At 45.8% G+C, this 17220-nt stretch overlaps 1 protein-coding gene across 2 annotated transcripts in view; it reads right to left on the bottom strand.

The window, feature by feature from the left end:
* IPO4 (importin 4) overlaps positions 1-17220 on the bottom strand; it is a 359020-nt gene that overhangs the window by 47950 nt on the left and 293850 nt on the right. For both annotated transcript variants that reach the window (XM_077248938.1, XM_077248939.1), the window contains exon 27: positions 1301-1433. In XM_077248938.1, coding sequence (XP_077105053.1) covers positions 1301-1433 — 133 coding nt within the window. The remainder of the gene's footprint in view (positions 1-1300; positions 1434-17220) is intronic.

Here is a 17220-nt window from a genome sequence, read left to right as displayed (position 1 = left end):
CGTAATTTCGTCACGGCTTGCTGTGATTGGTCCGCGTCCCGGCAACATGGCCGCCATTAACCAATCACAAGCCGTGACGTCACGGGAGGCTGGACACGCGCGCTTTTTAAAATGGGCGCGTGTCCAGCCTCCCGTGACGTCCCGGCTTGTGATTGGTTGACCGCGGCGCAACCAATCACAAGCCGGGACGTCACGGGAGGCTGGACACGCGCCCATTTTAAAAAGCGCGCGTGTCCAGCCTCCCGTGACGTCACGGCTTGTGATTGGTTAATGGCGGCCATGTTGCCGGGACGCGGACCAATCACAGCAAGCCGTGACGTAATTTCGTCACGGCTTGCTGTGATTGGTCCGCGTCCCGGCAACATGGCCGCCCTGACCAATCACAAGCCGGGACTTCACGTAACCAAGTAAAAGCGCGAATTTTAAACAAACAACGCTGCCGGTTCCCTCGCTGAGGTCCAGGCTGCGTCGGAGAGGTGAGTATAGCGATATTTTTTATTTTAATTCTTTCTTTTACACATTTATATGGATCCCAGGGCCTGAAGGAGAGTTTCCTCTCCTTCAGACCCTGGGAACCATCAGGAATACCGTCCGATACTTGAGTCCCATTGACTTGTATTGGTATCGGGTATCGGTATCGGATTGGATCCGATACTTTGCCGGTATCGGCCGATACTTTCCGATACCGATACTTTCAAGTATCGGACGGTATCGCTCAACACTATAAATACTGAGTCTTTGCATAAACTTTATGTATTTGTCACAAAAGTTTAAAACCTTATGAAATTGTTCTTCAGTAGTGATGAGCGAATACATTCGTTAATCGACATTTCCCGAGCACGCTCGGGTGTCCTCCGAGTATTTTTTAGTGCTCGGAGATTTTGTTTTCTTCACCGCAGCTGAATGATTTACATCTGTTAGCCAGCTTGATTACATGTGGGGAATCCCTAGCAACCAGACAACCCCCACATGTACTTATGCTGGCTAACAGATTTAAATCAATCAGCTGAGGCGATGAAAACTAAATCTCCGAGCACTAAAAAATACTCGGAGGACACCCGATCGTGCTCGGGAAATCTCGACTATCGAGTATATTCGCTCATCACTATTCTTCAGTAATCATCGAGACATATTCACTATAGATCTAAAAACACTGAAGCAGTGAAACTGGAAAACAAAATTTGTATCAGTCTCAAAACTTTGGGTCATGGTTGTACACACCAGAGAATTGCTAAGCAAGTGTTTTGCAAATTACTCAGTTACAAAAATGCAATAATAAAAACTTAGTAGGATTCCCTACCTGTTGCACTGGAACACCTTCTGGATGTGCAAGTATCATACGACTTACTGCCCCACACACATTGTCCAGGGTTCGAGCATTCTTCTGAGAACTAATCATAGAGGAAAATATAGAAAGTAGCTTTGGGAAATTTCTAGAGATTTGTCAAGGAAAACTAAAAATAAAAATTTTATAAGGCAAGGATGAAGACACAACAAAATTGAATACTAAATGGAAATTGAATACAAAATTACATACGTTACTCTAGAACTGTTCTGAAAATGAAACTGGTCTTCTCTGGAATGTTGGGATTAGGGTGGCTTAGGGAACAGATGTTGAGTTACTTTACTTATGTATTATACTATGGAATAACCATGTCATTTATGTTATTTGAAAGATGGAAAATTTGTATTTCGAGGTTTTTCAATAAAAAGGATTTAATAAAAACATCAAGTATAGGTTCAGAAAGCCAGTTGGTTAATCTAATGTATATGAATATCTGAAATTGGTAATTGAACTTCACATTTGACTTTAGTTTAGAAAATGGAGGTTACATTTTTACATTTGAAGTAATTTGAAGCAAAGTTTTGTTTAGTACTAAGGTAAGAAAAATGAACTTTTCAAATCTACCGTGTCAATATATTCCACAGCTGTTGATGTCACCTGACAATACAAAGGTGATCTCAACTCCCCCAATTATCACCCCACTTGCCACCGTTACAGGGCAAGTGGGAAGAGCGAGACCAAGTGCCAGAATTATAGATGCGCCTTTTCGGGGACAACTGAAAGCTGATGTTATTAGCCTGGGGGGGCAGTATCCATGGCAATTTTTTTTAGGGTCCTACATTTTAATAGCCAGTAAAGGCTAAGTACACTGCTGCGAGTTGATATTAATAACCCGGGAAGCTCCATGGGTATTACCCCCTTACCAGGCTATAAACATCTGCCCCCAGCCATTGGCTTTCACCTGTGCTGATTAAGAAAACTATGGCCCACTGCATTTTTTTCAGAAAAATAATCTTTTAATAATAAAATGCATGTACAGTGAGCTGCATACACACTGTACAAATTATAAATGTCACTGACCTCTATATATCTATCTATTTTATGTATATATACAGGGCCGTATTTACCACTAGGCACATGAGGGCACGTGCCTAGGGCGGCAGGATGGGGGGGGGGGGGCGGCACCTGAACAAGGTTTGTTTTGTTTTTTTTTTCTTTTGTTTTTTTTTCAATGGAACGGGGCTTGCCCGCCCCCATCTAACATCTCCCTCCTCCCTCCTACATCTTCTGGCTGCTGCGGGTCTCGGATCCCGCGCAGTTAAATGTACTGCACGGGGAGCCAGAAGCGGAAACACATCACATCATAGGCCCCGCCCCCTCCTCGCTGAGGCGCCAAGTTCAGTTTATGCCTGACAGTCCACCCGCCCACCTCAGTATTTTGGCTGCTGGGGATCACATCCTGGATCACGTCCCTCTGCTGTACCCTGGCCGGACTGCGGGTGCCTTGACCCGGGGATCGGAAAGGCTGAAGCCCTCTGCCCATCAGGACCTGCGAGCGGGCTGGCGGTGGGGGAAGAGCAGCTGAAACTTCTGGAGTTATTGGAAGAAGCCTCCACCTGGATCCCGGCAATGTACTGTGAAGTGCTGAAGCCCAGGACAGTGGTCAGCACGGCAGCGCAGCCTTGGCCCCTGCATGCCTCTCTCCAGGAATCCAGGCTGGGTGATCCTGCCCATCACGCTGCCAGCCTTCTCTTTACCGGGACGTGGATAGTGTAAGTGCAGGGCAGGGGCTCGGGGCTGCTCTGTGATCCGGCGGTATAGCCGGGGAGCACTCACACTGATCAAAGGAGTCTGCGTTGGAGAGAAAGGTAATGATGTGTGAAACGTCTTGGGGGAGGAATGGGGGCTGATACTGCTCTGTGCACCTCCAGGGAATGCCAAGGTCCCAGCAATGCCTGCAAGTCCTGGCACCTTCATCATGTCACTGTGCTGTCAGCAGATGGTCTGCCGCCGCCTGTCATGTAGGGGTCACTATGAGGGATAATACTAGGTGGTCCCTAGAAGGTCCTAGACAGGTCCAATATGAGCCCTGCTATCCATAATGGCACTGACACTACCTTGGCATGCGGTCTGCACCTACATGTGGGGTTGTCAGCATTTATGACTGATTGTTAATGTGACATTTCTGACACTTAGCAGCTTGTCTACTATTTTCTTTTAGGCAGCGCTGTACATAGTGGGGACGGGATGTATGGCACTGTTAGTCTATGTTCACATATTGCATTTTTTTTATGCAAATTTAAAGCTGCATTTAAGCTGCTTACAAAAAGCAGTTTTTGTTGTCTCTCGTGCATGTTGATAAAGTTTTGTGCCCCTCCACCTCCCCAAAAAAGTCTGATTTAACTCGCAGGTTTTTGCACCAAAAACTGCTACTTGAGATTTCTGCTGCGTTTTTAAAAAGTGCAGCATGTTACTTTCAGCATTTTTTTTTGTCTTTTTAAACAAAGGCATAAAAACCGCTGAAAGTGACATGTTGCAGTTTTTAAAAAAACAGTAGTTTTCCAAATCAGTCAGTGAAATAAAACCAAAGTGTGTGCATGAGATTTCTGAAATCTCACACTTTCCTGATACTGTAAAACGCAGCTTAAAACTTGCATAAAAAAGCAGCAAAAACCCCTGCAAAAATACAACATGTGAACACAGCCTTATTAGTAATGTTTTAGCGTAAGTTCACACTGGGTGTTTTTGCTGCGTTTTTTTTGCTGCTTTTTTATGCTAATTTTCAGCTGCTTTTTGCAGTACCAGCAAAGCCTATGAGATTTCAGAAATCTCATGCACACACATTGTTTTTTTGTGTGATCAGCACTTTGTGCTTTTTTTGGCATAGAGCATGTCACTTCTTTCAGTGTTTTTCACCCATTGACTGACTGAATGGATGGTGAAAAAATGCTGAAAAGTCAAGGAGAGCCGGATGTGACCTCACACTCGGCTCTGCTACCACCAGATGGCAGGCTGCATGATGCGTCCATGCAGCCTGTCATCAAGCAGAGCGGACCCGACATTACAGTGTTTGACACGCTGTCATATGCATGACAGTGCAGCAAACACCGCTTCTGATCGGCGGTGAAATCCTCCCCGCCGGTCAGAGCCGCGGCTCCCACAGTGTCAGGAGACAGCAGCACGACAGGGAGTCAGATAATTATTTCAGTCCTATCCCTCCCCTTCCTATGAAAATGTCTACTACAATGGTGAGACCAACCATTTTTTATCTTGAGCACTTTATACACGTGGTTTTCTTTGTGTCTTTTTGTCCATGATTTTAGTGTTGTATTAAAAGTTATGTTTTAATAATAAGGGAGACTCTCCTAGCTATACTCAGTTATGCCATACAAATTCATCAGATTAAGAGCTGCTGCTAAAATACCATTAGAAAGATTAAACATTTTTAAAGCTGCTGGTGTCTCTGGAGTCTGTGTACCCCAAGGTGCAGGATTCTCCAGCTGCCCCTAACATACCCCTGCGGGTGTATGGGCTGTACGGTCTGGGTCCAGGCGCACGCGCAGTGCTCATATTGAAGCTGGCCCGTACACCTGATAAGCCCCCACAATTCTCCGGACCGGAACGGACTTCCGGCTGCGCGTCATACTATGAGGAGGCGGGAATTTTAACATGGGGGGCGAGAAAAGAAAAAATGATAACGCCCAGCGGGGCGTGATAAGAGCAGCGAGGGGGAGAGATTGGAGACTCAGAGACTGCCTGTCCCAGTCTACTCCGTAGCCCTCATTATCAGAGGAATATGTCAGTTAATATTTTTTTTTTTCTAAAGCTTTATAGTGTAGTTTTAGATCAGAGGGATGGTTGGGGGATGAGCTAGCAAGGTGCAGGGACAGGTAGTGATGGCTACTTGTGGACATGTGTGGCACCTGCAGTTTTGCACTTGTGGTGAGACAAAAAAACACTGCTAGCCGGATCATGGCAAGTGCCGCACATGTCTGCAAGTCCCATACTGAACGAATGAGGCCGAACACAGTGTTGCCGTAACGTAATCGTGATCCGTTACGTGGCAGATGCAGAAAAACTGCTGGATCTGCCGCAAATCGCAAAAATTGCTGATGTCAAAGTAGCCTGTGTCACTGCCGACAGTATCTGCATTAGTCATACCAATGGGGGAGGCAGCACGAAAAATGCCTAGGGCAGCAGAAACTCTAAATACAGCCCTGTATATATACTATATGTACTGTTGGGTCCTGCTGTGATTTTACTGTGCACAGCTGCTGAATTGCCGGCTTTTACTCTATCTATCAAATATATATAAATGCGCATAGAATAATATTTCATTTGAAAACGATGTACAAATGACAGAGAATTGCTCGCAGTGCATTCGGATGTAAATAGGATGCTAGGTGTGAAAAATCGGGAATGTACTTGCATGAAAAACGCATGGAACTTGCATGACACTCATCCGACTTTGCAGAAACAAAATAAGAAAGATTTTAAAATCGCTAGTGTGTCTCTGGCCTTATTGTTTTCATACAGTGTAAAGCTGGCTAAAAATGTATTTAGTTGTGTTTTTAAAGGGAATCTATCAGCAGGATTTTGCTATGTAAACTGAAGACAGCAGGAGATAGAGGCTGAAACACAGAATTTAGGGATCTCTCACTTGACAAAATGCAGACTAGTTTGCTAACTGTGAAGGATTTATCACTAACAGATTAACATGGCAGGACTAGCCTGTAACTAAGCACCTCACTGTCTATAGACAGTACACAGAGCCTGGTGTGGGCAACTTTCTCAGCTTGGCATCATTCTAAATCTAAAAGCTCTGATTGATTAAGAACAGTTGTACCCAGTAAAATAAGTCATACATCGTTGGATTCAGGGTCTCTTCTCCTACAAAATGCTGCACTCAAATGAGGTAGCAAGAACCTACTGACAGATTCCCTTTAACCCCTTAACCCCCAAGGGTGGTTTGCACGTTAATGAAAGGGGCCAATTTTTACAATTCTGACCACTGTTCCTTTATGAGGTTAGAACTCTGGAAAGCTTCAACGGATCCTGATGATTCTGATTTCTCGTGACATATTGTACTTCAGGATAGGGGTAAAATTTCTTTAATATTACCTGCGTTTATTTGTGAAAAAAACCGGAAATTTGGCGAAAATTTCGCAATTTTCCAACTTTGAAGTTTTATGCCCTTAAATCACAGAGCTATGTCAAACAAAATACTTAATAAGTAACATTTCCCACATGTCTACTTTACATCAGCACAACTTTGGAACCAAAATTTTTTTTGTTAGGCTACTTTCACACTAGCGTTAACTGCATTCCGTCACAATGCGTCGTTTTGCCGAAAAAACGCATCCTGCAAAAGTGTTTGCAGGATGTGTTTTTTCGCCATTGATTAACATTAAGCGACGCATTGTGACGGATTGCCACACGTCGCACCCGTCGTGCGACGGATGCGTTGTGCAGTGGCGGACCATCGGGAGCAAAAAACGCCACATGTAACGATTTTTGCTCACGACGGTCCGCTTTTTCCGACCGCGCATGCGCGGCCGGAACTCCGCCCCCACCTCCCCGCACCTCACAATGGGGCAGCGGATGCGCTGGAAAAATGCATCCGCTGCCCCCGTTGTGCGGCGGAGACAACGCTAGCGTCGGGAACGTCGGCCCGACGCTAGTGTGAAAGAAGCCTTAAGGAGTTAGAAGGGTTAAAAGTTGACCAGCAATTTCTCATTTTTACAACACCATTTTTTTTTAAGGAACACATCACATTTGAAGTCATTTTGAGGGGTCTATATGATAGAAAATAACCAAGTGTGACACCATTCTAAAAACTGCACCCCTCAAGGTGCACAAAACCACATTCAAGAAGTTTATTAACCTTTCAGCTGTTTCACAGGTGTTTTGGAATGTTTTTTTTTTAAAAAAAGGAACATTTAACTTTTTTTCACAAAAAATTTACTTCAGCTCCAATTTTTTTTTATTTTACCAAGGGTAACAGGAGAAAATGGACCCCAAAAGTTGTTGTACAATTTATCCTGAGTACGCCGATACCCCATATGTGGGGGTAAACCACTGTTTGGGCGCATGGCAGAGCTCGGAAGGGAAGGAGCGCCGTTTGACTTTTCAATGCAAAATTGACTGGAATTGAGATCGGATGCCATGCTGCGTTTGGAGAGCCCCTGATGTGCCTAAGCATTGAAACCCCCCACAAGTGACATCATTTTGGAAAGTAGACCCCCTAAGGAACTTATCTAGATGTGTGGTGAGCACTTTGACCCACCAAGTGATTCACAGATGTTTATAATGCAGCCGTAAAAATAAAAAATCATATTTTTTTTCACAAAAATGATCTTTTCGCCCCAAATTTTTTATTTTCCCAAGGGTAAGAGAAGAAATTGGACCTCAAAAGTTGTTGTGCAATTTGTCCTGAGTACGCTGATACCCCACATGTGGGGGTAAACCACGGTTTGGGCGCATGGCAGAGCTCAGAAGGGAAGGAGCGCCATTTGACTTTTCAATGCAAAATTGACTGGAACCATGTCGTGTTTGGAGAGCCCCTGATGTGCCTAAACATTGAAACCCCCCCCACAAGTGACCACATATTGGAAACTAGACCCCCCAAGGAACTTATCTAGATGTTTTCTGAGAACTTTGAACCCCCAAGTGTTTCACTACAGTTTATAACGCAGAGCCGTGAAAATAAAAAATATTTTTTTTTCCACAAAAATTATTTTTTAGCCCCCAGTTTTGTATTTTCCCAAGGGTAACAGGAGAAATTGGACACCAGAAGTTGTTGTCCAATTTGTCCTGAGTACGCCGATACCCCATAAGTGGGGGGGAACCAACGTTTGGGCACATAGCAGAAGCTTGGAAGGGAAGGAGCACCATTTGGAATGCAGACTTAGAAAGATTGGTCTGCAGGCGTCACATTGCATTTGCAGAGCCCCTGATGTACCTAAACAGTAGAAACCCCCCACAAGTGACTCCATATTGGAAACTAGACCCCCCAAGGAACTCATCTAGATGTCTTGTGAGAACTTTGAACCCCCAAGTGCTTCAGTACAGTTTATAACGCAGAGCCGTGAAAATACAAAATAATTTTTTCCCACAAAAATGTTTTTTTTTTTTTTTTAGCCCCCCAAATTTTTATTTTCCCAAGGGTAACAAGAGAAATTGGACCCCAAAAGTTGTTTTTTGTCCTGAGTACGCTGATACCCCATATGTTAGGGTGAACCCCTGTTTGGGCGCACGGGAGAGCTCAGAAGAGAAGGAGCACTGTTTTACTTTTTCAACGCAGAATTGGCTGGAATGGAGATCGGACGCCATGTCGCGTTTGGAGAGCCCTTGATGTGCATAAACAGTGGAAGCCCCCAATTCTAACTGAAACCCTAACCCAAACACACCCCTAACCCCAACAGACCCCTAACCCCAATACCAGCCCTAACCACACCCCTAACTACAACACACCCCTAACCCTAATTCAAACCATAACCCTAACCACACCTATAACCCTGACACACCCTAACCCTAAACCCAACCGTAAATGTAATCCAAACACTAACCCTAACTTTAGCCCCAACCCTAACTTTAGCCCCAACCCTAACCCTAACTTTAGCCTCAACTCTAACCCTAGCTCCAATCCTAACTGTAGCCCTAACCCGAGCCCCAACCCGAGCCCCAACCCTAGCCCTAATGGGAAAATGGAAATAAATACATTTTTTTTTATTTTACTATTTTTCCCTAACTAAGGGGGTCATGAAAGGGGGTTTGATTTACTTTTATAGAGCGTTTTTTAGCGGATTTTGTGATTGGCAGCTGTCACATACTAAGGCTGCCGTCACACTAGCAGTATTTGGTCAGTATTTTACATCAGTATTTGTAAGCCAAAACCAGGAGTGGAACAAATAGAGGAAAAGTATAATAGAAACATATGCACCACTTCTGCATTTATCACCGGCTCCCGGGGGGCGCGGGCATCATGTTATAGGGTCAGACCGTAGATCTGAAACTTTGCAGAGCACTGTGTCAGATCAGCAGCCTGAGCTTGCAAGCCACCTCCCTGCAGGGCCCGGAAGCAGCCTCGTGGCCATATTGGATCCGGGGCCTGCAGGGAGGAGGAGGTAGGAGACCCTCGGAGCAACACGATCACATCGCGTTGCTCCAAGGGTCTCAGGGAAGCACGCAGAGAGGAGACGCTTCCCTATGCCACTGGAACACTGCGATCATGTTTGATCGCAGTGTTCCGGGGGTTAATGTGCCAGGGGCGGTCCGTGACCGCTCCTGGCACATAGTGCCGGATGTCAGCTGCGATAGTCAGCTGACGCGCGGCCGATCGCATATGACGTACTATCCCGTCACTGGGAATTAAGTCCCACGTCACCTCGACGGGATAGTACGTCATATGGGATAAAGGGGTTAAAAATGGGAGAATTGCATTTGTTTTCTGGTAAACTTGTTGGACATTTATAGACAGCACTAGGTTGTATTTTACCAGCATCCTAGCCAAATAATCTACATATAGTGCTAATGTGTCATTATGAAGTTATGCAGTTAAGGTTATTGTTGTGTTAAGCAATTATTATTTTAACCAGATAACGAGTTTAAAATTTAAATAGAAAATACTTATCATGACATACATTTACCAAAAACAAACAGAGAGACTACACATATTAGGTATCCACCTGACTGCAATAGCTGGAGAATTTATTCAACAGGTTATTTAGTGTGAAATGTGAGACGATAAATAAATTAAAAAAAAAACCTGAAACCCAAAACACTACTGAATAATATCACAATTTGTCTCACATGAAACAAATAAAAAAAATAAAAAAAAAAAATCTGGAAGCTGAAAAGAAGACAAAAATGAAAAAAAACCATAAAAAAATACAAATTTGTAGGTATTTAACCCTGTTCCGAAGTTGGGCACACGTTGCGGATTTGGCCCTGCGGATCCGCAGCAGTTTTCCATGCGTTGTACAGTACCATGTAAACCTATGGAAAACCAAATCTGCTGTGCACATACTGCGGAAAATTCTGTGCAGAAAGCAGCGGTTTATTTTCCGCAGCATGTCAATTCTTTGTGTGGAATCCGCAGTGTTTTACACCTATTCCATTATAGGAATCCGCAGATGTGAAAACACAGGCGAAATCAGCACAAAATCTGCACAAAATCCGCAGAAAACCCGCAGGTAATTTTATCTGCAGAATCCGCAATGTGTGTACATACCCTAATAATACGCCTACGCCAGAGCCCACATCTTTCCCAGCACATCAGCCGTTTTGAACAGCTGAAATGTGCCTCGATCCACCTGCAGCTGTTAACCCGTTAAATGCCGTGGTCAATCTGACAGCAGCATTTAACTCCCGCTTCCGGGAAGCGCGCCGATAATCCAGCCCATCGGTGACCCTGTCACATGATCGCAGGTCACCGATGGGTTGACATGACAACCAGAGGTCTCCAGCAGACTTCGATGGTTGTCATAGCAAGTGAGCATTTCTGCTACATACAGGCGATCTGATCATCGCCTGTACGTAGCAGGGCCGATCGGACAACTGCGGCTTGTAGTCTCCCATGGAGACTATTAAAGCATGCAAAACCTTAAAAAAACTTTTTAAAAATTAAAAAAATATATAATAGTTCAAATCACCCCACTCAAAATAAAACAATAAAAAAAAATTAAACATACACATATTTGTTATTGCTGCGTTCAGGATCACCCGACATCAATATAAAAAAAAGAATGAACCTGATTGCTCCTCCATACATCTGTGACCTCGTCTCTTGGTACTTTCCAGCACGCAACCTCCGATCCTCACAAGATCTTCTTCACTACTCCCCTCTTATCTCCTCTTCCCACAATCGCATACAAGATTTCTCTCGCGCATCACCCCTCCTCTGGAACTCTCTACCCCAACATATAAGACTCTCGCCTACCATGGGAACCTTCAAAAAGAACCTGAAGACCCACCTCTTCCGACAAGCCTACAACCTGCAGTAACCACCAATCGACCAAACCGCTGCACGACCAGCTCTACCCTCGCCTACTGTATTCTCACCCATCCCTTGTACATTGTGAGCCCTCGCGGGCAGGGTCCTCTCTCCTCCTGTACCAGTTGTGACTTTTATTGTGTAAGATTATTGTACTTATTTTTATTATGTATTCCCCACCTCACATGTAAATAAATGGCGCTATAATAATAAATAATAAATGCTAAATTGTAATGAGAAAAAAAGTCAAACCGCCAGAATTAAGTTTTTTTCGTCGCCGCTACATTGCAATAAAATGCAATAACGGGTGATCAAAATATTGTATCTACACCAAAATGGTATTAATAAAAACGTCAGATTTGTGGGCAAAAAATAAGCCCTCACACAGCCCCAAATCACAAAAAATGGAAACCCTCCAATTCATGGATAATGGCGCCTTTTTTTTTTTCCAAAGTGTGAATTTGTTTTACACCACTTAAATAAAAAAGAACCTATACATGTTTGGTGTTTGTGAACTCGTAATGACCTGGACTTTTGCTATAGAGCTTCATGATTTCTATGTACTGTGATGGAGATATTAACAAGGCATCAGAAATTGCCCCAGTGTCTTTCACCTGTGCAATACTAATTGGAATCTCCCACAAAATAAATATATATTTGGCAGGGTGACATCTCACAATTTTGCAGCCCTTACAAAAAAAATCTGCTCCTATTGAAGACCCTTAGTGTTACCATGCACTAAGATACCCCTTTCATTTCCCCCATATTGTATGATGCTAGAAAAACTGACCCACAAACACAGTATGATACCCATACATGCACAGTATGACCCTACAGTACTCACACCCACACCACAAAGTATGATATCCTTACAGTGAAATTAACACTATATCATGCCCCCAAAGTGACCCCCACACACAGTAGGATGTGGTGACACCATCCTCCCACACATTGAGGCACCCTACACAATATGATGGACTCACACACTGTATAATGGCCCACATACAGTACAGCGGCCCCTTCCATAGCCCTCCAAACAATATAACAGCTCCCCATACAGCTCGTCAAACTGTATAATAGCCACCACATAGAGCTCCAAACAGTATAATGGCCCCTACAATGTACTCATTAATTTATATTAAAAAACATCTGTTCCTCCACTGCTTTGGTCTCTGGAGTGTGCGGTCTGAAGGAAGTGTGATGCTAGGGGGGCTAATTCCAGCGCTTGCACCTGACCCCCTGGACTCACAGGCAGGGGCCGAGTGGTCTGCAACTATTATAGTTATGCCACTGTTCCATCACCTGTGCAAATACTAAGGGAATCCTGAAACATAATTTTTTTTTTTTTTTTAAATTCGTTTATTAATTCAGAATAAACTATACAATACACAAGTTTGCATTTGTTATCAATTACAATATGGAATACAGATGGTTACAATGTATCATCATATCTAAAATATTACAAAAGTGACAAACTGTGCACGTTGAATCACTGATGTCTTATAAATCACCTATAACATTAACTACATTAACTTTTAACCCCTTCACCCCCGGAGCTTTTTCCGTTTTTCAGTTTTCGTTTTTCGCTCCCCTCCTTCCCAGAGCCATAACTTTTTTATTTTTCTGTCAATTTGGCCATGTGAGGGCTTATTTTTTGCGGGACGAGTTGTACTTTTGAACGACATCATTGGTTTTACCATGTCGTGTACTAGAAAACGGTAAAAAAATTCCAAGTGCAGTGAAATTGCAAAAAAAGTGCAATCCCACACTTGTTTTTTGCTTGCCTATTTTGCTAGGTTCACTAAATGCTAAAACTGACCTGCCATTATGATTCTCCAGGTCAGTACGAGTTCATAGACACCTAACATGACTAGGTTCTTTTTTACCTAAGTGGTGAAAAAAAATTCCAAACTTTGCAAAAAAATAAATAAAATTGCGCCATTTTCCGATACCCGTAGCGTCTCCATTTTTCGTGATCTGGGGTCGGGTGAGGGCTTATTTTTTGCGTGCCGAGCTGGCATTTTTAATGATAGCATTTTGGTGCAGATACGTTCTTTTGATCGCCCGTTATTGCATTTTAATGCAATGTCGTGGCGACCAAAAAAACGTAAATCTGGCGTTTCGATTTTTTTTTCATTACGCCGTTTAGCGATCAGGTTAATGCTTTTTTTTTATTGATAGATCGGGCGATTCTGAACGCGGCGATACCAAATATGTGTAGGTTGGGTTTTTTTTATTGATTTATTTTGATTGGGGCGAAAAGGAGATTTTTGTTTACTTACCGTAAAATCTTTTTCTCCGAGCCATTCATTGGGGGACACAGGACCATGGGTGTATGCTTGCTGCCACTAGGAGGACACTAAGTAGATAGAAAGATTAACTCCTCCTCTGCAGTATACACCCCATCACTGGATACAATTTCAACCAGTTCGGTAGTAAAGCAGTAGGAGCATGAACAAAGACAACTATGTCAAAACCAAGAAGTAACAACAAGCCAAAACAGGCTAACAGGGTGGGTGCTGTGTCCCCCAATGAATGGCTCGGAGAAAAAGATTTTACGGTAAGTAAACAAAAATCTCCTTTTCTCCTACGCCTCATTGGGGGACACAGGACCATGGGACGTACAAAAGCAGTCCCTGGGTGGGGAGCAATATGCTAATACCCCATGTACCACTGGCTTACGGCTTAAGGAACTGCCGCTTGCAGAATACGCCTGCCAAGGGCGGCGTCTGCGGAAGAAATAGAATGAATGTGGTAATGCTTGGTAAAGGTGTGCAAACTGGACCACGTCGCAGCCTTGCAGACCTGTTGTGCCGACGCCTGATGCCGAATGGCCCACGAGGCGCCCACCGACCGAGTAGAATGAGCCTTGATCCCAGCTGGGATAGACACACCCTTGACACGATAGGATTCTTGAATGGCTGACCGAATCCATTTTGCTAGAGTGGCTTTTGAAGCAGGAGAACCCCTCCTGGGCCCCTCTGGAAGTACGAACAGGACGTCTGACGTACGAAAGGGAGCCGTCCTCGAGACGTACCGACGAAGAGCTCTCACCACATCAAGAGTGTGTAGAGCCTTCTCGATGCGATGGACAGGTGTCGGGCAGAACGAAGGTAAAACAATCTCCTCATTTAGGTGGAAAGAGGAGACGACCTTGGGCAAAAAGGTGGGAGAGGTCCTCAATACCGCCTTGTCCGGATGAAAAATTAGGAAGGGAGGGCGGCAAGAGAGCGCAGCCAACTCCGAGACCCGTCTGATGGACGTGACGGCCACCAGGAAGACTACCTTCCAAGAAAGGAGGGTTAAGGAAACGTCCTGCAGCGGTTCGAAGGGAGCCTCCTGAAGTGCTCCGAGAACTAAGTTGAGATCCCACGGATCTAAGGGTGACCTGTAGGGAGGCGCCACACGGGAGACTCCCTGGAAAAAAGTTTTCACCGGCAACCTATTGGCAATCTTCCGCTGGAAAAGAACTGACAATGCCGAAACCTGACCCTTTAGGGAGCTAAGGGCAAGTCCCGACTCTAGTCCGGACTGAAGAAACTCCAGTATGGAAGGAACAGAAAACACTAGAGGGGACCGTCCCTGTGCCTCGCACCATGAGAAAAAAATTCGCCAGGTACGGTGATAAGCACGCATGGAAACAGGTTTCCTAGCTCTGATCATGGTGGAGGACACCCTGGGAGAGAAACCCGCTTGGCCTAGAATCCAGGACTCAACAGCCAGGCCGTCAAAGACAGGGCCCCTGAGTTCTGATGGTAAATTGGGCCCTGTGAAAGAAGATCCGCGCGATCTGGAAGACGCCAAGGGACGTCGGTTACCAGCTGAACCATTTCGGCGTACCATGCCCGACGCGGCCAGTCTGGCGCGACGAGAATCACTGGTACCCCCTCTGCCCTGATCTTTTTGATGACCCTCGGTAGTAGGGGAAGAGGAGGAAAAATGTACGGGAGTCGGAATTGGCGCCAAGGCAGGACCAGGGCGTCCACTCCGAGGGCCCGTGGGTCGAGGGACCGAGCAAGGAACTGAGGAACCTTGTTGTTCATCCTGGAAGCCATGAGATCCACATCCGGAGTCCCCCAGCGATGGCAAATCTGCTGGAAGACCTCCGGGTGGAGGGACCATTCTCCGGAGGCGATGCCCTGGCGGCTGAGGTAGTCCGCCGCCCAATTTTCCACACCTGGAATGTGGATCGCCGATATGGTCGAATGGTTCGACTCCGCCCAATGGAGGATGTGAGACACCTCGAGCATGGCCGTCCTGCTGCGGGTTCCGCCCTGACGGTTGATATACGCCACGGCCGTGGCGTTGTCGGACTGGATTCTGACTGGATGACCTGCCAGAAGACGGTGAAACTGGTACAGTGCTAGCCTGATAGCTCGAATCTCGAGGATGTTGATGGCAAGGCGAGACTCTTGAGCGGACCACCGCCCCTGGGCTGTGTGATGGTTGAAGACCGCTCCCCAGCCTATGAGACTGGCATCGGTGGTCACCACCAGCCATCGTACTGGGAGAAAGGACCTTCCCTGAGTTAGGGAGGACTTCAGCGTCCACCACCTTAGGGTCTTCCTGACCCGAGGGGACAGGATAAATCGGCGATCGAGGGAGGACGGTTTGCCGTCCCAAGCCGACAAAAGTGCATGTTGCAGAGGACGGAGGTGAAACTGCGCAAATGGAACCGCTTCCATGGCCGCTACCATCTGTCCGAGAACTCGCATGCTGGCGCGAATGGAGTGGGATACTGGGCGAGAAAGACGCTGGGCTCCCTGCTGCAAGGCCAAAACCTTGTCTTGAGGGAGTATGACCAGACCGCGGGAAGTGTCTAGTATCATCCCCAGGAAGGAGATTTGTTGAGCCGGAATTGGAGAAGATTTTTCGAAATTTATCTTCCATCCCAGACGAGAAAGAGTATCCACCGTGAGAACGACGGACTCTTCGCACGCCGGGTAGGAAGGACCCTTTATTAGGAGGTCGTCCAAGTACGGAATTACCACCACTCCCCTGGAATGAAGAATGGCCATGGCAGCCGCCATGACCTTCGTAAAAACTCTGGGGGCGGTGGCGAGACCGAAGGGCAAGGCCACAAATTGGAAGTGTTCCCCGCAAAAGGCGAAGCGAAGGAACTGCTGATGCGGAGGGAAAATCGGTATGTGCAGGTAGGCATCCTTGATGTCTATGGATGCCAGGAATTCTCCCTTTTCCATAGACGCGACCACAGAACGGAGGGATTCCATCCTGAAGTGTCTGATTTTTATGAATCTGTTTAGTAGCTTCAGGTCTAGGATCGGACGAAGTGATCCGTCCTTCTTTGGGACCACGAACAGATTCGAATAGAAACCCTTGAATCTTTGTTCTAGGGGGACCGGAATGATGACTCCGTCCCTTTGTAGTGCCCGTATTGCCTGGAGAAATGCCGTGGTCTTTGACCTTTGAGGGCAAGATTGGAAGAAGCGTGTAGGGGGGAAGGAGGAAAATTCTATTTTGTATCCGGTGGACACCAGATCTCTGACCCACTCGTCGGAAACGACTGAGAGCCAGGTTTGATGGAACAAAAGTAGACGTCCGCCTACTTTGTCGGAGTCCACCGGATGGTGCAAGGAGTCATTGGGCGGAGGATCCCTGGGATGCTGATCCCTTAGATCCGGGAGGTTTAGGCCTGGGTCTCCAGTTACGATTAGGTCTGTAAGAGACCTGGGTGCCTCGGCCACCGCGCGAACCTCGGCCTGATGCGGGGGTAGGAGATGAGGAAGACCAGTTGGTATTGGGCCGAAACGGCCGAAATGGAGGTTGCTGCTGGTACCGAAAGGGCCGGGTAGGCTTTTGCTGGGGGAGAAATTTACTTTTCCCTCCGGTAGCATCCGAAATCATTTGGTCCAATTTTTCTCCAAATAACCGACCAGCCTGGTAAGGCAGGGCTGTTAGAGAACGTTTAGAAGCCGAATCT

Source organism: Ranitomeya variabilis, chromosome 1 (assembly GCF_051348905.1).
Source record: "Ranitomeya variabilis isolate aRanVar5 chromosome 1, aRanVar5.hap1, whole genome shotgun sequence".
NCBI lineage: Eukaryota > Metazoa > Chordata > Amphibia > Anura > Dendrobatidae > Ranitomeya > Ranitomeya variabilis.
Note: the sequence above shows the minus strand (reverse complement) of the source record. Positions and strands in the feature narration are given on the sequence as shown.